The 25,913-nt window shown below is 38.1% G+C and overlaps 1 protein-coding gene across 6 annotated transcripts in view; it reads left to right on the top strand.

Annotated features, from left to right (window-relative positions):
- The window catches only part of SUGCT (succinyl-CoA:glutarate-CoA transferase), a 314,975-nt gene that overhangs the window by 257,663 nt on the left and 31,399 nt on the right, over positions 1-25,913 (top strand). For all 6 annotated transcript variants that reach the window (XM_064420220.1, XM_064420256.1, XM_064420246.1 and 3 more), the window contains one exon: positions 1,521-1,584. In XM_064420220.1, coding sequence (XP_064276290.1) covers positions 1,521-1,584 — 64 coding nt within the window. The remainder of the gene's footprint in view (positions 1-1,520; positions 1,585-25,913) is intronic.

Below are 25,913 nucleotides of genomic sequence, written 5' to 3'. Positions count from 1 at the left end.
TTTAAATGTCAACTAAAAAAGTTCATCTCACAAGCTAAGAGAAAGCTGACCTGACCTTTTGACACCACCTGTTCAGGAATGGGAATTTTTTAAGCATGCTATTCTACACAGATAAAGGGTTCACAAAATTTGACCTGGAAAGAATGGTTAAAGGAATTAGTTTTGTTTAGTCTAGAAAAGAACAGACTGAGGAAGGATATGATTACAATCTTCCAGTACATAAAAGAATGTTATAAAGATGATAGTGATTTGTTTTCTGTGTTCATTTTGGGAAAAGACAAGAATAAAGATGTTTAATAGACAGACACTTAGATTATGTATCAGGAGAAAAATTTCTAGTAATAAAAATGCAGAACAAGGTGCAGATCACATAAGAAAATTCTTATGTAGAATTCTTATGTAGAATTGTGAAGGAGACAGTCTGTAAGACACTGGCCTAGAAGAAAGCAGCAGTTCAGAATAGGGAAATTCCAATGAACTGTGATTTTCCTGTGTATTCATATAGTATTGTCTTAACTTGAAATTTTAAAGATTTATTAGACCAAGAGTTGTCATTAATAGTCAAGGTTGCTGTGTTGTTCATGGTATAAGGTGAATAGGTAGATGATAACTTAAAAGGCTTTTCCCATGTTTAATTTCCTATAGATGATACATTTGGCAAGACATTCTAGACTTGTTACATTGGATATGAAAGTATTTGCCTAGTGGGTGCCTATTTTTTTTAATAATTCTGATTATATAATTAAGGTAACGGTATTACAAGGATGGAAGAATAATAAGTAAAGAAATTATAAATATTGTTTAGTGGCTTTTGGTGCAGAACTATAGAAACAAGAGCAGTGAGTTTGCTATTATATTTTTCTCTGTTACTTGACAATTTTGGTATCACACATTGTTTTCTGGCTAAAGTTAATAAAAAAGATCTGAAAATTGAGATGAATAATCATCCCATATAGATATACAGAGCCTGAAGCATGGCACACCCACTCAAAAGAACAGAAAAAACATCAAAATTATTTAGTCTTTCCAAAATGTTTGTAAAAGCTGTTAAGACAGCATTTCACAGTATGATCCATCACAAGCTCAAAACTAACAGTGCAAAAACAAACAAGATAACATAGTTTATGTATAGGCCTTTAGTACGTATTGAAGCTTAATATGAAAGGGTGTGAAGGTTTTAATAGTCATTCTGTGTTGGTACCAGCTGTCTGTTGGTGGTTGAAAGTGTAACATGCTTGCAGCTCAGTTTCTTATCTTTGATGATGACTCTAAGAGCTTAAAGATATATTAGACATGTCCAGTCTTAGCGAAGCATTTATTTAGCTGCATGAATAAAAAGAATGTCAAACATCAAAGCTTTTTTCCTTCACATTAAGTAGACTGCTTGTGTTGTAGCTCCTTGTATTTTCAGAGAGTCTGTGAAAGAACATGATAATGTTTATCTCTTTTTTTCCTCTTGAGTTTAGGAACTGATTGTATTTTATATTACATACATGTTTTGTTTTGTTTTGTTTTCCTAGGTACTGCACAATGGACTTGTGATGGAAATGAATCATCCAACAGCTGGGAAGATAGCTGTTCCAGGTTAGATGTTTAATCCTTTTTGCTGAATTAAATGCTGCATGACATCCTGAGTAGTTCTGGAACTCAGCTGAGGACATGACGCATCTTCACATTTCACTTGAATAAAAGTTTAACCAGGCTGACATTTGTCGGATAGTCATTCCATTGATGGAATAGTCATCCAGTAGCAGAAAAATGGCTTAAAACGTATGTCAGAATAGCTTCTGGTTTTCATCAGTCAGTTGTCATAACATGAATATCAATTTGATAATATTTGTGAACTCACACTGCTAGAAATGTTACTGCTAAATAATCTACATGAATACATGAATCTGTTTTTGATTTAATTTGATTTTGCAAGTTACCTAGGCTTCTTTTAGGGACATTTCAGTTTAAAAGGAAAAAAAAAACCAAAAAAACAAAAACAAAAAAAAAACAAGACAAAAGAGGAAGAAAATTTCTAGTGAAAACTTAATGAAGCTGCCATAATGAAGTCTTAAATAGCTATTTTGTGCTTCCAAAAATACAGAAGTATATACAAAAGTTATAAACTAGTCTCTCCTCTTTACAGCTCTAAATGGACCAGGAACTGGTGTAGCTTTGCTTCCATTAGACTTAGTTATGTAATGGAGTTAGATTCAACCACACCCATTATGAACATCTTGCAGTTGGCTTGGTTTTGATAATTGATCCTTATCTGATAATCTGTTAGCTATTGTGTCAAATTTTCTGCTTCTCTCTGCTTTTCCTTCTCTCAGGCCACATTGAGAATTGTCTCCTCCTTCGTTGAAAGCACTATGTCATGTCTAGTTTTCAGAACTTCTCCTTACATTGTGATTTTCTGTGCCAGTTCCACCCTCTGACAGTGCATCCAGTTGTCAATTTCAGTTGACTTGAGAATATGTAGCATTAAGAAGAATTTGACCCATAAAATTTATCTTAATTTTCACATCCTGGAATCACACTGGGATGCAGAAAGAATTATTTGAAAGAAAGCAAACCTGTATTGGATCATATTTTCTTAATGAATAGAGGGGGTGTTTGTGTGTGTCGATGTGTATGCTCCATATTTACTCTTTACCACGGTTTGCATTCCACATTTGGTCTCACTAGATTTGAATGTTTGGTTGATTGCATTGAAAGATGCTTCTCTAATTTAGATACACATATCTGGAAATAGCAATCCTTTTTTAAAGAATTCTCTTACAGAAAAGTAATCCTAGTTTATTTACCCAAAATGAAAAGACAAATAAAAGGTTTTTGAGTTAATTCTTTTTTAAGAAGTAGAAATAAAAGCCTTACAGATGGTAGAGGAAGTGTGCAAGGTTTTCATGTTGCATACAATTTATAATCGATCTTAGAGAAAGCAAATACTCCTTAAGGGGATAGCTTAAACTGCAAGAAGAGGAAAGAGATGAAAGGAATGTTCTAATGTCTGTCAGCGGCGATAGAATGTATTGGCAAGAGAGTGAGTTTTTACATAGGTAAGCCATAGTACTTCCCAAATCCTTAGTAATTTTTTTATTTTATTAAACTAGTGACACTACACTAAACTAAAATAAATCATCTTAGTCTCTAATGGTTTGCCTTTTAGATGGACTTCTATGAAGAGTTTTTTGTATTGAAACAGATGGCTGAAATGATTATTGGATATTTGAGCAGGAAAAGTAGAATTCCTTCCTTTCCTGGCATGGGAGAATAAGGAGGGGATACACAGGGGAGGAAAGGGGGAAGAACACTTATTCAGTGTGAGCAGAATGGACCTATTGATATCACTGTAAAGACAGTGCATTACACTGTCCAAAAATGAAAGTGAATTTGGCTTCTGTTGGTGATAGGTAATATAAGTGCCCTGGATTTGTTCTACTTAATGATATATTTGAAGAGTACAGGGAAGAGTGTGCAAAGAAAACCTACAGTAGATAATTTCTTCTCAATGACAGTTAAGAAATGGAAGGTTTTGGTTTGGTTTTTTTTAATGTGGTTAAATTTTAATATCTTGTATTTGGTAGAGAACAAGTTTACTAAGCTCTCAGTTTCTGTCTTATTAAGGAAAATCAGGTTATTAACGTGAATGTTGAAACTGAATAGGCTGAAAATGTTTTTCTTTTAAGGGACTGGGGAGATTCTAATCCCAAAATAAAAATAGGTTGCTGTTATTTCTTAACCGTATAAGCCAGATTTTAATGTGTCCTGTAGTAATTGAATTGGACATCACACTTGAGGCTCTTGACAGAGGTCTGACTTTTGCTGCCAAATAAAGTTGTGAGTGCAGTGAAAGGCACTAATTAAGTGGGCCATGCTGGCAGATTTCAGCTCCAAGTATCACAGGTGGCCTCTGTGTCTAGCATATTGATTTGCAATAGTCCTTCTCCAGGCATGTCTCCAGTTTGAGAGTCAATTCAAATCTGTGTATGAATCCTCCTTTGGAGATCTTGCAGCTTGAAATTGATTTTACCATTGACATTAGTGTTGGCTACATTTTTAATGTTGGACTTGGTAATTAATACTCCTCCTTTGCTTAAATATCTTTTGATATAGTTATTGAATTTGCTTTTTTCCTCACTTTTTCCCCTTGCCATTTTTTGTGATTCCCAGCCTAAAGTATACTGTGTGCTGATAAGTTGTCATGGTTTGACCCTGGCACAATGCCAGTGCCCCCATGAAAGGTATATTTCCAAAATGGTTAATGTGAGATTGGACCTGGAAACAGAACAAAGCAGGCTCCAACTTGGAAATGGAGGGGAAAAAAAAAAAAACAAAAACCAACACTTTATTAATCTACAACATAGAGACAAAATGGAAAAAAAATTAAAAAAAACCAAAAGACACACAACAATCCACAATGGAACACCTCCAAAACACTCCTCCTCCTACCACCCCTCTAACACTCAATCCCCTCTAACACTCAATTCTCAGTCCACTACCACCCTTCACACAACCTGCCCCCAGTTCATCAGGAGAGAGGAGTCTCCCTCTTGCACCATGGGCTTCCCAGGAAACACAGTTGGAACCTCCTGTGCTTCCATGTCACACGTGGCAGCCGCCCAGAGAGAATCTGCCGTGGTGACCATCTTCCTTCCATGTCCAGTATTCTCACCACTGGCCATGGATCCAAACTGCTTCTTAGGTCCTTTTAAGAATGCCTCGCCCAGTTCCAAGAAGTGGCAGCCTCTCACCATTTGGGACACCTGTCCCCCCCATATTTCACCCCCTGCAGCCGAGGGGCCTCATGAACAGAGATCCTTCTCTGCTGAAGACAGAGAGCTCCACCACACCCTCCTCATCAGTTCCCTCTACTTCTTCTCACAATAGCTTTGTCACTCCTGGCTCCTGGCCAACCACCTCCCCTAAGGTGCAGTCTCTACAATACAGGAAGAAATTGGTTTCATCCTGTGGCCATGTAAGAGAAAAGTTCAGCCCAAAAGGCCACTCCAATCATCTCCTCTATCTAGGGCGCTTCTCATCTGCTGGCATTTCTTCACCCACTCAAGCCTTGGTCTCATTTGCCCATCCTCCGTCTCCTCTCAATTCTTAGCTGGGGAGGATCAATGTTTTTTTACAGCTTCCATTGTTTCAGCACCAATGGGATTAAAACCTCAGCCGCGGTCTGCCCGCGGCTGGGCACCTTGCCCCCCCTTCTTCTCCTGGCCATGGTGCCAGCACAAGATAGCAAATTTCAAGCCAGCACAGTCTCTATCACTCTCTCCCGGGGGCAGGGGGCTGCCCAAACATCCCAGGTCTCCTCCACCCCTGCACCTTTCAGGGCTCCGGCCTCCCTCCCCTCAGGCCGCATGGCCTCCCCCACCCAGACGCAGCTGGGCAGGGGAGAGGTCAGACTCCACTCACCACTGGATCAGAAAAGGAAGTTCTCTGGGAATCCTCTGCTTTTAACTCCTGTGTGTTCTCAGAGGCGTATCTAGGTCCCCAGTGGCCACACCAGGTGCCAATTTCAATTCTGGCCACTGATTGGTTTGACCACAACTTTCCCAGAAACTCACTTCCTGGTCAAACCATGACATAAGTGCATTATAGGGTGGTGGGAAAAGTTGTACTACAAAGAACATTTTTCTAGTAATTTTTCTTTTCAGAATGTATCTTTATAGTAGGAAAGAAAGAGACCTTGCATCTTGTTTCAAGTATTCATGAAAAATGTCTATCTACAAATAGATCACATTGCTGTTACTAGTATCAAGGTATCTCTGATTAAAGAACAAATGTGAAAAAGAGAGTTCATTGTATCTAAGAGTGACTCTATAAAAGATTGTGAGAACATTCTGAAGAAAAATGTGGTTCTGTGGTAGTTAGTGGTTTCATTAGGATAACGTTTCACCTATATAATTCCGTACATTCATGCTATACACTTGTCGTATAGAATGTTATATACACTATATATACTTGTTATGTAGAATGTGCAACACTGTGAGAGAGCCCTGCTTGATTCATTCTTACCAGAACTGGTTCATCTGATTATAGGGCTGAACTGATGAATCTTTTCTATTTCTGTATCTGAAGGCAACTTAATCATCTTTAGTTCAGGGCAGTGCTCCAAAGATGATCAGGAGCTGGAGCACCTCAGCTGGAAAGGTAGAGCCAGGGGAAAAGGCAGCCTCAGGGGCACCTTCAGTCAGAAGCCCTTCAGTACCTACAGGAAGATTATCCATGTGAGGAGCTGGGTTCTTCATAGCAGCACATGGTGGAAGGATGATGGAAAAGAGAGATTCAGCCTGTGTATAATGAAAATCTTTTTTATCATGACAACAGTCAGGCAGTGGAGCAGGTTGCCCAGAGAGGTCTGCATGCTCTGTTCTCATTTTCAAGGAACATCTAGGTAAAGCCAGGGCCAACCTGATCTGACCAAGGACACAACTCTGACCTGATCCAAGTAAGAGTGGAGTCCTCCTGAAGTCCTTTCCAACTCGGATTATGTCATTTTTCTGTGACTAACATTAATATCTCTTCCTCAGCTCTATTATGCTTAGCCCTTTCCACAGAGAACTGAAGGAGAAATTACACACTTTATTCAAATGAGAAATGTAGAGCACACAAAGAACTCTCAGGGACAAAAAAATAATGTTTTATACAGTGCCAGATTGCAGATGATACTGGGTGGCACAGAGACACTACAGGTAAGTGAAGGGACAAAATTTCGAGAAATTTTCACATCTGGGTTAGTCTTGAACTACTTTGCCAATGAGTACTGGATTTTACAAAGAGTGGAAGTATGTGGATTTCTGGAAGCCACTGAGTATTCTGAATATGGAACACAAGGGGTGCTCCCAACCCATACTGATTACATAGAAAAAAACGAATGGATGCAATACAGTTTTTCTCAAACCTTTTCATTTACAGTCCCCTTATACGATTTAATAATAATACTCACTGCTTCTTCATTATCTAGTCTCTAATGTTGACTTTTAAAGGCTGCTGGTTGTTTTTTTAAAGTCAAAACAGTGTTGGTAATGTTATTATCTTAATGAGAAAACCACTATGTTTTCAGCTGTCCCTAACAAACTAACCTTTTTAGAATTTATTAACTAGTAGGAACCTTTGTGAACTAAATTTCATTTCTGACCCCTTCTAAGCCTTAGCAAACTGGGGATTTGGATATAACCTAGTCTTCTGAATCATCTCTGATCAAACAGGAAGCAATATAACTGTTGAAGTGTCTAAATCACCTCTTCCAGACAAAACAAATATTCTTAGTTTTGATAATATTTATGTTGTATGTTCTTCTCATCCCCATTTCCTGAGCTGATAAACACAGTGCCTCTCCTTTGGCCCATGATGTGCATCAAGGATTACTTTATTGCTCAGAAAGGCTAATTTCATACCTATCCTCATAATTTCCTCCTGTGCTCTTGAGATAAAGTTTTTGGGGGACTATTCCAAGCTCAGTTAGGAAAAACAGTACAAGATTCCTCCTCAACTTAGATTTCTTGGACTGAATTCAGGCATCTTATGTTAATTAATCAACCCACTCAGGAGAAATGTCCCTTTTTCTGGTCTTCTCCTGTCACTGTGCATTACAAATATGCTACTGAAACAGGAAAGAATTTTTTAGAGGTAGGCTTTTCCTGTTTTGTGTGATTCATTAAATGGTGTCATGGTTCCATGGAGACTAATTGCTATTAATCTCTTAGAAGAATGGTTTTAAAGAATAAGACAAAGAGGCAAGAAATCTAATAGGACTTCCCTATTGTGCCACAGATTTCTTCCTTAACCTTGGACAAATCACTCTATGTCTTACCAAACTAATTGTTTGCAGTTTTTTGGATCTTGGTTAATAATTGAAAACTACTTTGACTCCTCAGGGAAGGAATTTCTTGGGAAAACTCAGTTTGTTATTTTAAATATTTATTTCTATTTGTTATGTATGTATTTATACCTATTTTCTTCATGTATGTGGAAGACTAGTTATAGTTAAGGATACAGTGGTGTGTCTATGTATTTGATCGGAGCATTTCAATACAGGGAGAAAATATGGTTGCTAGTGATACATGCTGGGTTTTTTTGACCATTTACTGTAAGTGTAGTAGAGGAAGCTTCAGTAGGTCTATAAAGCAGAGAAAAGTGACTTCCACATGGAGGAAGTTTGCAGGAAATTAAGGAAGTCTGTACTCCAATCCATTATTTCCTGCAGCTAGGAGATCCTTCAATATAACAACAACAACATAAAAAATCTCAACTATTTTTTTCAACATCCTTTACTTGAAATTCTGATCCTGTCTGCTTCTCATCAGGTGTTTTTTTCATATGTGTGTGCCTGTCTGTGTGTGTGCATGCATGTGCATAACCAATATTGATTGAAAAATTTTAATTTCACTTCACTGTTTATGGTACATTGGAGACAAACAGCTTCACCAGCATTACCATGACCATTACAGGAACTTACACAAATAATGTATGACAACTCACCTAGCTATCCTCAAAATACTTTAAAAAAATTAATAAATATATAAACAGTATATCCATATTGATTGCAAAAGCAGAAAAGAAATGGTGGGAATGACAAAGAATACATTATTGGCTTCAGGATTATGTAGAAAGGCTAGTGCATCTTTTTAATGAATGATGCTTTAATTTGTAATCTTTTAAGAATAATTTTACAGTAAAACATTAGTAACAAACCTTTTAATATTTTTGCTCCTCTGTCATATGTTTCCATAGTATTTCTCTACCACATATTTTAAAAGTTCTTATACCTTTAGGAATGGTCTTAGTGCCACAGTTAATACTTTTAAAGTTCTTTTTAGGAAGAAAAAGCAACTATTTCTTACATAGTTCTAGGACTTCTGTTGTTGGAGAGAATTAAGAAATAGTGGGACATCTGTCCATCCACAGTTCCCATCTGTCTCAGAGTAACTGGGTAGCAGTACTGACTGGGACCAGTACTGACCAGCAATGTCAGTCACTGACTCAAGCAATGGCTCTCCAGAACTGCTGTTCAAGGCCTCTGAGCCAGACTCTTCTCTCATCAGACCCTAGGTTTTCTTTGTCAGTCTTTAGGATCTGTCAATCAAAGTTGTTTTTCTTTTATCGTGTATTTTTTTCCAGGATCTGGCACTGCTATATAGGGAGGAAAAATGAAATTTTTTCAAGGGACAATGGGGGATATTTTTCTGCTTTGTACATAGTAAGTCAAGTAAAGCTGTGGTTGAGGTAATAAATGTTGATGTGATGTGTAATTATACTTCTAGTTACCAGACAATATTTTCTTTACATTTTCCTCCATGTGTTCTAAGCTATACTAGGATTTTCTTTAAACTGGACATAATTCTGATGGAGTGTTAACTAAAGAGTAACTCATTGCTGTCACATGGTGGGGGGAGGGAGGGGGTGAAAGGTGAAGTATTGACTGAATAGCCAAAAAAGTTAATGAATTTTCCACCAATGTCATTGTCCTAAAATTCAACTTTGTCTAAAATGATGTGTTTGTTTGGTGTTTTCTTTTTTTTTTTTTTTTTTTTTTTTTCTGTTTGAACATGTTTCCCACTTCTTTCTTCATAAATAACAATAACTTAGAAAGTAGTTTCCTAACCCTCACTCTGTAACAAGCACAGCCAGGTGCTCACACAGTTCAGGGTGTGTGATTATAAAGATATGTCTGCATGCCTTGGGAGTTGTAAAACAGCCAAATTACTTCAACACCCATAAATTTTTCATATATCTTTATGATCTTTAATAATTATTGGATAAGAAAAGGAATCTACCATCAGTTAAAAAAGGGTTGGTTTCATTAAATGTAAGAATATGTTTTAAACATCTAGAAAATTTTACTTAATCCCTAGGATGCTGAATAGACTAATCTTCATTTGTGTTTCCTTCATATCATCTTAACCCAAGCCCTGCCTTGCCATCAACTTGGTTGGACTTAACCTGTTTTCTGTGAACCTAGACTGAACAATTTTGTGGTTAGCACTGGCTGTTAGGTCATGTGCTTTGCCTTTTTATCACATTGACCATAGAATGTCATCAATTTAACTCTTTCATGTATGTTTGACTACAGTTTGTTGTTTTCAGAAATCCTCAAGAGATGGAAAATTTGGCAAATATCTGCATCTGTCTTTAAATGCCTGATTATTTTAATTGTTAAAAACCCTATATCTTCAGTTTAATACAGAAACTACTTTTTTTGTGAGTCTTTCATGAGGTTTAAATACTTTTTTTACCATGAACGTACTTAGATGACCAAAATTTTATCTAGATAACTTTTTGACAAACTATGTAGGGTAAATTACCCAGATCTTTTCAGGTCCTTTGTGTAAGTATAGTGCAGTTACAGTTGTGTAACTGTCTTTTTTATTGCAGTCTGTGTACTGTATATATACAGGAAAAACTGCAGTTGTATAGAGCGCATTGCAAACTTCCTGACTGACTCTGGGCAAGTCTCTCCCTTCTTCATGCAAAAGATTGAGATAATAGATCTCACAATTAACCATTATTTTTTCCTAATTATAATAGTCATATATTGTGACATTTGATGCTATTTTTCCTTGTAGTTTATGAAAAGAATCATTGGGTAGAAATATGGGCAAAATAAGGCTTATCCAGTTAGCTTAGTTGTTCAGTTGATTAAGAGCCAACCATCAGCAGATAGACTGTACCTGTTATACATTACTTAATTTATCTATAATTCCTGAAGTAGGGAATATTTAAGTCCTTTTAGTCAATGTGAATTTGAAATTATTTTTGTTCGTCTTCCTTATACTTACTACTCTTGCTAGTATAGTCCAGCCCAGAAATTAATGCCACATTACATCAAAATCAAAAATTAAAATGGTGATTTTGACTTGAGTCTTGAATATTCTATATGATGCCTTAATAATTTGGGCTATCAAAAATAAAGCATTGCTGCTACCTCTTTTGCCCTCTGCCATTTTGCTAACTATTCTGGAACTCTTTTGTGATTCTGAGAGAGAAAGAAATTCCCAATAATTTTTCCAAATGTTTATGACTAGATGTCCCTTTTATTTTTTTACTGGACTTATATCTGTCTGCTATTGGTCACCAAATTTTATTCAAATGTTGACTTTTTTTTTTCTAAGATAAACTTTTTTTTAGGCAAAAAAAATAGTTTGTCCATCCTAACATAGTGTGCAAAAGATTTAAACCAAGATAGAATAGATGTGAACTAGCTTAATCCAGGGTCTGTTGAAACACTAGGCATTGAGTCAAGACCTGATTAGAAAAAATCTCCCTGACACAGAGACTGTTAAGGTACAGAACAGAATTCACTAAGACAACACAGAATCCCTGTTTTGGCTCTCTGAAACTAGACTGAACAGAGAAAATAAAAGCACATTACCAGTATATAAAGCAAATAAATGATCTATCAAATGGAATTGATAAATTAATGAATTTTAAAATTTAATATGATAATATAAAATTGCTTTGAATTAAAGTTAATTAATTTAGATATTGTACATTTGGCAGGATAATTAAAAACCAAAATATTTGTGTGTAAGTGGAGTGTTCCTCATTGGTTTTCAACTAGATGCAGAGATGAAATGAAGCAGAAGTTTGCAGATTAGAACAAGATTTTTAATATTCTTTGCCGGCTGTTTTTAGAAACTTCACAAGGAACAGAAAATGAGGTCCATTTGTGAAAACAGGCAGTGTAATTTATAAACATGTGGGGCAAACAAAGTTTTAAGACTGATGATGCACTAATACCCAATTCCCATCATCCAATTTATACAACACATAACTTCATGCACACATCTGCTATTTCAAGCCCAGACACAGACATGCAAGCTTGTATAGACTCATAGCAATTTAATAGTATTCTAAAGAAATCACAAGATTAGTGCTTAAAAAATTAAGCTACATTGCTCTGATTATGAGATAGATCCCTATATGAGTGAATCTATGATGAAAACTCTCCTATAATTTGAGACATATTAGTTTTCATATTTGCTCATACCTAGGGGGACAGAAAATTTTTATAAAGTGCCACAGATCATTGTCTTGGTAGTATTTACCTTTGGAACCTTCTTAAAAGGCTAGAATAAGGATTTGAGTTGTAGCTCCTGAAAGGAACGTTTTACTTTCTGACTTCCTCACTACTCACAAACCAGTGTTCACACTGTATAATTTAGTATACAAACAATTTAGTTGTTTTATCTCAAAACTGAACATAGCATTTAATAGCTTACTTTTCTGCTCCCCATTTTTGCTTGGATTTCCTGAGAAAAAACATCAGAAATGCTGACCTGTTCTTTTGCTCATTGTAGATTCAGGAACCATGCTCTAGCTTTTACTGCCTCTAAAAGTGCTGGGAGAATACATGGGTAAATTGTAGTTTTGACATGGCTGCATAGCAATGTTAGATTGCAACAGACCACTTCAACATACCCTTCAAGCACTTTTGTAAGAATGACAATGTAGAGAAACCTACTGGAGGAAAACAATAAACTGGGGGAGTAGCTCAGAATATAAAAGAAAACCCTTGGTGTCTTCCAGTTAAGCCATTTACATTCTAAGAGTTACTATTCTGACAGATTTTAAGCTTTTCAAAATGTTACCTAGTGTGGTGATACCTTGCAATCATCCTTCCGGTTGACTTCCAGAAAGAAAGCAGTACTTTGCTTACTACTTTAATATGACTTTCATATTCTCACTGCTAGAAAGCTTACTTTTCAAAGCAGCCTCACCCACAACAATACAGTATCCGTGAGGTAATGTTACCATTTTACATTTTTACTTGTACTTTTTTTTTTTTTAATGTAGGAAGTTTTCACTCAGGTGCTGTATATTGAGGCACAGCAAATACTTCTCATTTTCACATTTTCATGTATTTTCATAGATTGGTATTCATTGCCCCAAGTGTACACAGATATGAATCAAAATGTTTCATTGATTGAATTTAGAAACTATAAGTCTAAAGTCTTATCTTACTCTTTGAATATAATCTTGCAGTGGGTACTAGTTAAAATTAAATATAATAATATATTTCAATAACATAATTATCTATTACACTTATATATCACATATGAACATATTATAAACTCTTCTACACTTGACAGCCCAAGGAGGTTGTTTGGTGTTAAACTGTAGAGAGAGAAGAATTAGGTCATTACAGTGCATATAATTTATAAGTAGAGGTGATTCAGAAAATTAAAAAAAACTTAATATTTTTTGTTTAGTGTATAAACATTTTTGTAAACAAAATCTTGTATAAAGAAAATTACTGTAATTGAAAACAAAGTCAATCCTTGTATCATACTGAATTTTTACCTGCCCACCTTGAACAGTATTTATGGGTAATTTTACTTACCTTCGATATCCAAGAAAAAATAACTTGAAACCGGGCAAAAATAATTATTTCTTTTTAAACCAGTTTTCAAATATTGGGTACATTCAGGGAACTTACATGCTCTGATTATTTGTTGTGAGTACATTGTTGATGTTAAATGCCTTAGTAAATTGTGGATAATTTTTAAACTCAGGATGAATGACTTAAACAAATGCAGTCTTATTCGCAGTAAGACATGTCCTTAGTAAAAGTGCTCTGCTCTTTTTGAAGACTATTTGGAGCTTTATCATATAAATTTTGTAAATTAACTCCAAGTAATCAACTGAAATGTACTGTAAAATAGGGAACCTAATATATGCAAAACAAAATGAAAGATTCCAATCCATGGTACACTTTGTAATATAGTGACTGATAATTATGCAGAAATATTAAAAGGATCCATTTGTAGAGACTCTTTAAAAAGCCAAGATATAAGATTAAAAGCTCAGTCATAATTTAGGAAATTTCTGTCTTCTGGTGCTTAATGTCTTTAGCAGAAGAGTTTTTAGTAGTTCAAGATTTAGTTTTATATTTGAATAATGTAACTGTTACCATTTCCTATCTTGTAAAAAGAAAGAAGTCCTGTTCCTAGTAACCAGGACATGTGAACCCCACTTTGGAGAGGAAGGACTGTGTTTTGGTTTGCTCATCATACTGGGATAATAGCTGATTTCTACTTTCTTGCAGCTTTTAGCTAGTTAACTAAGCATACCTACCCAAAGACAACGATTCAGGCAGGAATGTGATTGTATTTAATTCCAGAGTTATTTCTGGGTGCAGATGTCATTGGTGTACAACTCAGCCTTTGAAAGACGACTTTTCATTATAGATTGGTTTCTTCCACAGGTCTCATATTTCCAGTCTTTTCTAAATACTGAAACTGTGAAATAATGAGACATGCTGGTCGAGAAAACAATTTTACCCTGAATTTTAACATACAATGAATATAAAATTCATTCACAAGTGCTCTTCTTCCACTGGTAACATTCAGCTTACAATAAAACCCCAGGTGATCAAATGGATTCACATCTATGTAAAGAGAGCTATATAATAGGAAAAAACACAGATTACTAAAGTATGCACCAGATTACACTCTCATATAACCACTCACCATACAGGATATGACATAAATAATATTTTCTAATGCTATTGCATCTATTGGCAAAAAAAAAGGAGAAAATTTAGCCAATTAGTTTTTCTTTCCTTTGTACTTCTGTTTCAAAGGCTTAAAGGATGGATTTAAACCATACATATTTTGCATTGTGGTTATGTTATCTATATGATGCTGAAATTTATTTTGTTTGTGTAAAAAAATAGATAAGTTTAAATTTATGGTTTTTTTCCAATATTTTTCTAATATTGTGTATTAAAGTTTACTGCCCCCACATCCACACTAATGTCTTCGGCATATTTTTTCTTTCAGTGATTTAATTTGTCCCAGGCATCTATAGCGTGAACACATACACTCGGTATATTGTATACTAAAGGAGGTCCTGTACAACAGGATATTCTCAGTGAGCCATTTACACTGTTGTCCTAGGGTGAGAAGGAAGTGAGTTTTTTTTGGAGGTTGTGATCAAACCAATCAGTGCTTGGATTTGAATATTGGCACCTGGTTTGGCCACTGAAGGTATGGCCCGCCTCTGAGAACACAGGGGGTTAAAAGAGCAGAGAAGTTCCAGGAGAATTCTCTCTTGGTTCCGGTCCATGGAGGAGGTCAGAGCTCCTCTCCCCCAGCCAGGGGGAGAGGAAGCCATGGGGCCGGGTGAGGTAGGCCGGAGCCTTGGGCAGAGGAGGGGAGTGAAGGCTTTGCAAGATGGAAGGGTGGAAGAGCCCTGAGAAGCATCTGGGCCCCCCCACCCCCGGAGGTGGGGGGAGAGAGAGAGAGAGAGCGACAATATCATGGACTGGCAGCACGGCCAGCCAGAAGGAGAGGTGGGGAATGCAGCACCGAGAACTGGCCTCCGTGGGAGTTCTGGGCAGACAGAGGCAAAGATTTTAACCTCTTTCTTGAATAATGAAAACCTTACAAATACTGATTCTCCTGAATCTGAATGAGGAGAGAGAGAGGAAACAGGAGGAAATGGGCAAGTGTGATGAAAGTTGGTGCAAGTGAGAGATAGCGGAAGAGGTGGGAAGAATCCTAGGTGGGAGGAGATGATGGAGTAGCCTTGGGCTGGACTCTTGTATGGCCATGGACAGACCCATGTTTTTTCTGTGACACAGACTGCATTTAGGGGGAGGCAATGCCTTGGAGCCAAGAGAGTGCAGTGAAGCAGTGGAGTGAACAGAAACGGCAGAGGAGAGTGTGGAACGCCCTCTGTCTTCAGTGAAGAGGAAGATCTCTGTTCACGAGGCCCCTCAGCCCCAGGGAGTAAATTTGTGTCCTGAAGCTGAGAGTCTGTTGCTTTTTTGGAACTGGGCAAAGCATCCTTAAAAGGGGAACTCTAAAAGCAGTCCTGGTCCATGTGCAGTGGTGAGAGCACTGAACATGGAAGGAAGAAGTCACGAGGGCCAATGTTCTCCAAGCAGTGTCATGAGTGACATGGAAATAAAACACAAGAGGTTTCAATTGTGTTTCTGGGGGAAGCCTATGGTGCAAGGGGGGACTCCTCTCTCCCTGATGGACTTGAGAGTTGATTATTTGAGGGGTGGTGATGGACTGAAAGTTGATTATCTGAGAGATGGTGACTGGGTGAAAATCTAAGGTGTTATTTCATGCTGTGGAGGAAATGGGAGGAGGAGGAGGAATGTATTTGGAGGGTTTTCAGTCTGAGTTCTATGTCTGTTCCTTTTTAGATGTTGTAGTTAATAAAGTTTTTTTTTTCCTTTATTCCTAAGTTGGAGCCTGCTTTGCTCTATTTTTGATCACATCTCACAGCAGCCACTAGAGAAAGTATATTTTCATGGGGGCACTGACATTGTGCCAGCGCCAAACCATGACAACTGTCCTTTTGGATTAGAAGGAATTAAGTAATTTTACATGAAGGTGTGTTATCCCTTGAGTGTTCCTCCTTTACTATGTAAACTTAACACTAATGTGTGTGCATTTGGTGAAGGACAGGCTGAATGGCAGGGTTCAAAGGGTTACAATGAGTAGGGCAACATCTCTCGGGTGACCAGCTACCTCAGAACTCAATTCTAGGGTCAGTTTTGTTCAATCTTTTTGCCAGTGATCTGAAGGCTGCAGCTGATGCACGCTGAGTAAGCTTGGTGGTTCTACCTAACTGGATGTTCTGCTGACTCTACTGTGAGACAAAAGGCCTTGCAGAGGGATCTGGAGATTGGCAAATCACCAATGACATAAAAAAACCCCAAGACTGATCAGATTCTGTACTTGGGATAGAATTGATATGAGTCTGAATTGGGAGAGGAGTGGCTGGAGAGCAGCCCTGCAGAAAGAGCTTTGGGAGTGCAGGTTGGCAGGAAGCTCAATAGGATCAGCAGTGTGTGTGCCCTGGCAGCCAAGGGGGAAAACCTGATCCTGGGGTGCATCAAACACAGCATCACCAGCCAGCCAAGAGAGGTGATTATCCCGCTGAATTCACCTCGAGTACTGTGTGCAGTTCTGGGCCCCACCATTTAAAAAGGATATGAAGGTCCTTGAACACATCCTGAGAAGGGCACGAAAGCAGGGGAAGGGGGTGGCAGGAATGTGCTCTGGGGAGCGCTGAGGGCACTGGGCTTGTCTGGTTTGGAGAGGAGGAGGCTGAGGGGTGACCTGCTCCCTACAATTCCAGAGGAGGGGACAGGGAGGTGCTGAGCTGTTCTCGGCCTTGCAGTGACAGGACACATGGCAATGGCTGAAATCTGCAGCCGTCAGGGGAAGTTCAGACGTGGCGTGAGGGAACTTTTCTTTACCTAGAAGGTGGTCAAACCCTGAAAAATGCTTCCTGGAGAAATGGTCAGTGCTCCATGCCTGTCAGTATTGAAGACGTATTTGGGCACTGCTCTTAAAAGCTTGTTTTACCTTTTATCAGCTCTGATGTGTCAGGCAGTGGTACTAGATGATCACTGTAGGTCCTTTCAACCTGAACTATATTCAATTCTATTTTTATTCCATTCCATTCTTTTCTTCTTCCTGAAGCAGGATGTACTCATCAAATGAATGGTTCCCAACCCCTGTGAGCCTGTCTTGCGGCCTGCCCTGGGAATCTAGAAAGGTTCATTCAGCAGATGAGGGGGGCATGGGAGCCACCTTTGTGGAACATGACCAGCAGTACATGGGCAAAATGGCCCAAATGAGCTCTGACAACAGGCCGTGCTCAGTGCTGCAGAGGAAGATAAAATAAATCCCAGGCACAATTTCTAGTCCACCATGGGTCAAAAAAAGCCATTCTCCATGAAGTTGCACGGCATGCAAGGCCGTCTTCATGGGGCATGAGCAGCAGGCAGCAACTGAGACAAAAGGGACTGAAGGAGCCCTGATCAGTGTCAATCTGCCCTAGATTCCTGACTCCAGTGCTCAGGATTGGCTATTTCCTGAGCATGTAAGCAAAACCTATCACCTCCCTGCCCCACAGACTGTTCACAACTTTGGGAAATGCCCAAATCCTAATCTGCCCTACCTACCTGGAGCCATCATCTCAGGGCCTTCCAAGACTGGCCAAATGCTCCATCTGATCTACCTTGGGGGCAAAAATCCTTTCCATGTCTGACAGGGCACATGTGGGTGCTTCAGACCACTGGGGACACCTGGCAACATCTCTGCATTCCATTTCATATGACTGCTGTCCCTGGTTCCCCAGGGGATGAGGATTGCAAGCTCTGCAGTGATCCTCAAGAAGGTGTTCCCTTGGTCTTGCCACTGCCATCGAGCTGAAAAGGGCTGACAACCTCGGGCACCTCCACGGGTTGGTGGGTCATCTCATCCCCTGAGGAGCTTGTCATCTGATGAAGATGACTGTCACAAACTGGAAATATAGCCCACTGCTGCTATTGCCATCACATCCCCTTGTCCCACTAAAACTAGCTATTCCTATGCACAGCTCCTATGTTAAACACAACCACTGGCCATGCTTATAAATGATGTAAAACACCCTTCACCATAAGGTAAAACTTCACCTTACACCACAAGGTAAAACTTCCAGAGTTAGTTTCTCCCTTTAATGTTTCTAAGACTTATTTGCCTACCTTGTATTGCAAGAAGATGTTCAGGTCTTAGCTGTAACTCTGTCAAATTTTTTTTGCCTTTAGTATTTAAGATTCGAAGTAATGAAAGATTAAGGAAGATATTGCTCTTGTCATTGTATACCTTGGTGCCAATATTAGTATGCAATTTCAGACTTTGTAAATAAGGGCATTTATATAATATATAAATATTTTTTGTTGTGGCCAGAGATGAAAGGCAGGAATTTGATTCCTTGGGGATGCAGGGATATAAAGAGCATGCATGATTTCCCACCAATTCACATTTGAATTCATTCATGAATTGAATTCACAATGAACATTTGCCACTACACTGTTTATGATGAGGTTGCCTTCTTGGAAAGAAGTCCCTAATGATTTTGTGCTCTTTACCATATTTTTTCTTTACTTCAATAGCTCCTTTTTTCCTTCACCTTAATAATTTATCCCTTTCTTGAAAATTATGGTAAGCCTCCAAGCATTTTTTTTCTCTTTCCAATTGTCGTTTTCTTTTGTAAGCCATAAGTCAGGGGGCTTAATTTTTGCCTGCATTCACTCCAGAGGGAAGTTATCTTGAACAATGAGAAATGCCCATAGTGGTACAGGTGAGCTCTTATCAGGGCTTTGCACAATGCCTGCCTTTTGTATGGAAATATCTTGCCTGAAACACAAGAATATATTTGCTTGAGATACAAGCTAGTATCTCATTCATAGCTTACAGTCATCCTGTGATCTGTTCATGCCTCTGGGAATATTTTCCTACTCTGATAGTTCTAAAGTGGAGCAGAAACTCATGGCGCTCCACCTGACATGGTGGTACCTATTTCTGGTCTGCAGTTCCTCATGCAAGGAGTGTTTATTGATGTAGGGGATGTCTCTTCTGTCAGAGCTTCAGCTGGTGGGGAGGATGCTGTAGACCTATACCATGAGACAGAGCTTCTTCTGCCGCATGAATGGCATGAAATCCATAATTTGATGTGGACAATGAAACCTACATTTCTTCATGGTTTTCTGAAATCTAAATTTAAAAGATTTGACTATGAACCTCCTTGTTTCCTGCATTTGGTGGCAGTAAAGCATGAAGGATGGACCCTGAGAAATGCTTTAATGAGGCTTCTACCCATCACTACCTTGCTGGAGTCAGCTCCTCACAGTTGCAACCAGCAGCACAATCCAGCCCTCCATTAGACAGCTAAAGTGGCGATGCAGTTAGACTAGATGATATCTATATGTTCCTTCCAAGTCAACTATTACGTTTTCTTCTATTCTGTTTTAAAAACCTCTTCATTTACATCTTTCTTAGGCCTTCTGTCCACCTGTGCGTCTACTCACCTCCCTCAAATCTTACCTTCTAGTGAGAATGAAAAGGCCTAACCTTTTTATTTCATCAACTTAATTCTATCCTTCCCTTCCAGCCTAGCAGTAGTATTGCAGATATATTCCACAGGCCATGACAACAAGACAGCCTTTATGAAGTTTCTGTTGTATATTGGTTCTTTGTTTTATACTGTGAATGTCTCCCTGAACTGTGGAAGGATCTCTTCCAGGCTTTTTCATAGAGACTAATAAATAAAATGCATTATTCTCACAGTCATAGTGTGTCCAAGACCATCATAGGTTAAGAAACTGGGCTGGTTTGGCAGATGTTTCTTTTTATTCTGCCAATTAAGTCAACAATAGGTATTCATAATTCTGGGGAGTCTTGGAGGTCATAGAAATTACAGGGCAGGCAGAATAGCTGAAAAAAAAGCGATCTTTTGGGGATTCCCTCCCACCCTTTTATTCTGCTTGTCCTAGGGGCAGTCTTCAGTCAGTGACATTGTGCATTGGCTTCACCCCTAGGTTCTGGCTGAAGTGTTCAAGGTTTGCCATTACCCTGAATGGTAATGTTTTATTGTTCCAGGGGAAATATTCTTCTACAGTTTGTCTTACACTCAGTTTTCAGTGCTTTGTATAAGAATTGAAACATTTTTCTCACTAGGCACTAGTTTAAAATAAATTGTTGGAATACTTCTTAAGAGAGAATGGAGAGCTGCCATGGAGTAAAGATAGCAGTTATTGGGAGGCAGCATGTGGTGTAGAGAAGTCATCTGTTACTTTACAGTAGAGAGAAACTCATTAGATTCTTATTTTCTGATCTCAAAAGTTCATCTTTGCTGAGCAAGATGTGGCGCCGCCACAGAGAAGCACAGACTTTAAGAGGAAAAATGGATATGGAGAAGTCACCAAAGAGCTAGTTTGTGTGCTTGTGTCTGGGATGTTAATGGCAATTGAATGATCTCTCCAAGTAATATAATAGAGTACACTGGACTTCTCAGACGTGGGGCACTCCTGCCTGCCTTATGCAGGAAAGAACAATGTGATAGAATAGTCAGTCAGATGATGGTAACAACAAGAATAAAGCATTACTGGAAGACAAAACAGGAGCTTTATAGAGAGAAAAGGAGCAGCCATGAGGCAATGAACAGCCATGAGACTTTAAGTCCATTAATAAAGCCGAATTCCCATATAAAAAATCCTTACTCAAGCATAACAGTACTGATATATAGTGAATAAAGCATTGGCTGGGAGTGTAACAATGAGAAAAATATAATAAAACATTTCTACTATCACTTCTGGTGAAAAAGAGATGTGAATGAGACATAGTTGGTACAAATAATACCTAAAACATTGTAGCAGCTAATAAAAGTATTTGATATACTGTGACCCTAGAAGGAATGTAACTGTGTATTTATCTGTACCCAAGAAACATAAGGGTCAATCAGTATATGCTTGCCTCACAGTCACATAGTCTGGCATCCACATGTACTTCTGGACATATAAAAGATCACTTAATGAGAGACAGAAACATATATGGGGCAAATGATTCCAGCATATAGGGGATGATGCTGAAAGAAACAGATAAATTTCTTCAAATGGCAAAGGCAGCTGAACTGTCTAGAAAGAGGATCAAAACAGTGTCATCAGAGCAGAACAGGGACAAACTAAAGGAAATTCAGAAACAGAACAGAGACAGACTGTACAAGAATGCAAGTGTTGGGTTGCAGGGTATGTACTGAGTGAAACAATACACAAGACAGTATAAACCCTGTCTAGTTCCCAGCAAAAACATAGAAAAAGCAGAGAGCATAGCAAGACTTTCTGTCCAGTGTGTTGTAGCTTGAGAAACAGAGAAAGTGTTAATAGGTATGGAAGACATAGAGATTACATTTGAAAGAAAGATGTCTTCTGGTTGTCTTGCCTAAGTCCAGATAGATCAGTTGCACAGAAGGATGCAAAGAACTATATCAGCCAGTTTATTTTCAGAACTGTTCTTTCAGGTCTTGATCTGTTGACTCCAGTTGGATGGTGAAGCCATCAGCAGCCTAATCCTACCAAGCTGGATGACTGATTCTAATCTGGAGAATTAGAATTCATGATGCATGTATTTGAAGCCAAACAGCAAATGCAGCCTGTGGAGAATAAGTTTGACAATCAAGAGATGTTATATACACAAAGTATTAATTTCCTGAGCATGGTAGATGAGAGAGTGTTCTCTGTGTGTGTTCTTCTTTTCAGAAAATGTATGGTCATACTTCAGGGAATCAGACACACAAAAATGAAGTCAGAAAGAAGCCTCAATACAGTGAGATTGCTAAAATTCAGTTTTTGATAATGGCAGAGTAATAACAAATAGTTGATAACTCTACAAGGATTGACATTATTATGTCTGTTGAAACTTTTAGAGAATGACTCAGATGCCTAATTGTTGCTGAGGAAAATTTGGAGTAAACTGAGGATTTTCATTTAGCCAAACACCAAAGCATATAATTGTATGTATGTATGTCAGCACTAATACACACTAGTTTCTATAAGCTATCATCCATTTAACACCTCTGTCAGGCTAAGACTTTTAATACTCTGTGATTTGAGCCATATGACAACACTGACTACACCTTTTGGAAGATAATGGTCTGGTGTAAATGCTTTTGACCTGCGCCCAACTTCTAAGGTGTTGCAATGTAAATTGAAGCTGGGAAGGATTCCCAAACATGTGGCTTGAAGCTGATTATAGAGTTCTTAAAAATTAATGATCTGACAAAAGAGACAGTGTCACTATGTAATAAGCAAAATATGAAGTTGAATGTAGACATGTAGAACTTGAGTAAAACTATATTTTCTCTGTTAGTTGACATCTGGAGAGATGTCATAAAGACTCTGGAAAAGTCAGCACAATTAGGAAACCACTCAAAATGAAAGCAGTCCAATGTCTATTAGACATAGTGATTTTTTTTTCTGGAATTACCTAAGGTGTTTAAAACAATGAGGAGCTACTGCTCCTAAGACTCTATAGGGTAAGTGAAGCAAAATTATTTTGTTCTGAAGGAACTTAGGCACAGTGCTAATGCACACAAAGCAGCCCAGAACAATTACTAAAGACAGGAAGCAAAAAGGAAACACAGAGCCATGCTTTCTGAAATGCAATTCCCTCACTTCACGTTTCAGCACTAGCCCAAAATCTGCTTGAAGGAATATGGACAACCCTGTGAGTTTGTACTTGGGTTTGTTTATTTGTAAAACTTTAGCAGTAAAATATGAAAATAAGGCACTTCCCAAGACAATCCCTGCATATAATAGGTGCACTCAAGAAGACATGTCTTCCAGAATACTAGATATGATTTTATAAGACAAAATCTGCATCTCCAGTGATGGTCTTCACACTGCCCCCTGAAGACCAGGCAGTAGTAAATCAGCTTGCGTACCAACCGTAGCAGTCTGAAGGGGCACTTACGACAGGAAGTTACTCTGGTTTAGTCTGTGAGGAATGTACTGTACATGCAAAATATATTTTTTTGAAGGAGACCTAATAGCAATCCTAGAGAACTTAGAGGGTGCTATAGTGTGCCTGAAATACACTTCAGACCTACTAATATAAATCTGAGTGAAATGTCAACCAAGACAGTATGCCCAATAAGAGCAAAGAAATAGCAATCTGAGATGCTCAGACTTCTGACTGACCACAGGACATTGCACAGCTTCATGAAATATCAGCCCTGGTAAAAATACAAAGAAGGAAACAAAATAAAATAAAAGAATAAAGCAAATAGACAAGCTTTCTACTGCAGCTGCTGTAGGACTTGTTGAAGGATATACAAACAAAGATGGTACTGGATCGTCTGAAACTTGGAATGCCTGGCAATACACTTCAAAATTAACTCAAAATGGGTCACATTAGCCTGGATGCTCAAAGGGCAACAGGAGAGGCAATAAAGAGCTTGTAAGAACTGGTGAATAGTTCTCACTTTGCATTGTTCAGCTTTCACATTCCTGCATCTCGTTCCCTTCACTCTACCATCTCCCTTCCTAATTTTTATCTTGGCACAGATGAAAATAAATAAAAATTAATTCTACTGTGCAAAAAGGAAACAATGAACAATGCAAGGAACTAGTAAAATCAGTAAAAAAGTTAATCATTTGATACCATTGTGTAGATGAATAGGTCTGGCTCAGCCATCAACAATCCACTTGCAGCAATAATAGAAACTGAAGGTTGATGATACTTAAGAATAGAAACTAAAGGCTACTGGTAGTAGAGGGAAATCTGAAGATAGTACCCATACAAAATCAAAATCCAAATCAAAGTAATAAGTGATAAAAAGGGAAGTATAAAAAAAGAAATTACTGTAATCTCGATGCCAACAGAAACTCAAAATCTCATTTCTTTCAAAAATTGTTATAGTTTGCTTGAAGAAAAAGTAAAATGAAATTACATATGGCCATGGAAATGGAAATATTAAGTTATACTCTTGATTCATTGAGTTTCAGCAGAACTATTCTGTAGGCCATTTTGAAGGTGTTCTGTGGTCAGAACTGGTGACTGTACAGCTGTAGCTGCAGGAGAATGCAGCACTGGTGTGGTGTACTCATTCCCACCATTCCATTACAGGGTACCTTTATATAGAGTCTTACAGAACACTAAAAAAAAAATAAATCTTTGAAAGCACTTCAGATTTGTTTCTGCTTACCCCCTGTACATCAGGATAAAATGCAAAAAAAGAGAAAATATTTCTCCCTTTTGATGTCAAATCCTGTGCTTGAGAGAGGAAATGCAGCCTTCCAGGAAGGTGTCTGACCTGGCAGGTTTGCTCTGTTGTTCCTCCGTGCTCTGAGAAAGTGTGTGGTATGTGCTTTACACAGATTAAACAAAGTTTTGTGTTCTGAACCTCACTCTGGAAAAGAAGCATTTCATTAGACAGCTGCCTGGAATCAACTTAATATGGAAAAGTGAGAAAGCCTGAGAGTTTTTAGTCTCTGACTACATAATTTCTTGCTTTTTCACAGTTACACTTATTCAGAGAGAAACCTTAATGAAATTTCAGGCTACATTTTAACATGCATATGTTTCTTAGAATGAAAACTTTACCATGGCTAAAATCCTTCTCCCAGAGAAAAGAAACTGTCCTTGCAAACCTTGCTAGAGAGTGGTTTTGTCATAGTTATCTCAGGACAGAAACTCCTTGTTGAACAAAAGCCTCAAAGTGTCATGACTGTTAGCCTACTCTGGACTTAATAATAGCTATGGATACCTTTGGATGTGTCATGGAGAACTTTTCCTCTAGATCTGTCTGCCGCTGTGTGTGGGTTCAGACCCTGTAGTGAGTCTGCACAGCACTCTCCTGCACTCAGGGTGTTTTCTTCAGCTCTCCAGACCCTTTGTTTCCTTGTCAAATGGCAGATAGTGCAACATCTCTCTAACAGCACCACAGCTGTGCACTGACAAGCAGATTGGAGCTCACATCAGACCTCTTGGGAGGCTGTTGGTGTGTATTCTTTTCCTACGAAACTTCACCAGACTTGTGGGGCCTTTTATTTTCCTCTATATTTTATATAGACTGCCTGTGTATTCATAATTTGTTAGACATTGTATTTAGACATGAATGTTCAACTACATATATAACGTATTGTTAGATGTGAAGAACTTGGCAGATGATACACAAAGTATGTGCAGATTAAATTATATTAAAAATATTCTGAAAACTGGAATAAAAATTATTTGAACTAGTCAAGCATTCTGCAAGGGAGTGTGGGAAAACTATCATTTGGGACTTGGAAGAGTAGACTGGACAAATCAGTAACAATCAAACTTTTTTAAAAGAGGAATAACAATTGGAAGTAATTTGCAGTGGTGGGATAGCAGAGCATAAGTGATTTCTTGGAGCTTTAAAAAAAAAAAAAACCAACTTATTATCTTAAATTATTTCTTTGAAAGGTTTTCTCCCTGCTTTAATGTAATGAATTCCATAGCAATGATGATTAAGTATTTAGGGACTTTTACCAGGGATTCTTTAGAAGAGATGATGAATGATTATTGGCTTCAATTGCTAATTGGCACAATAATCCTTGCCAAGGATTATAGTTTCTAGTTTTGAAACTATATTCTAAAAAG

This window comes from Passer domesticus, chromosome 1, assembly GCF_036417665.1.
Source record: "Passer domesticus isolate bPasDom1 chromosome 1, bPasDom1.hap1, whole genome shotgun sequence".
NCBI classification, from domain to species: domain Eukaryota; kingdom Metazoa; phylum Chordata; class Aves; order Passeriformes; family Passeridae; genus Passer; species Passer domesticus.
The sequence above is the reverse complement of the archived record's forward strand: the minus strand, read 5'-3'. Positions and strand labels throughout refer to the sequence as shown.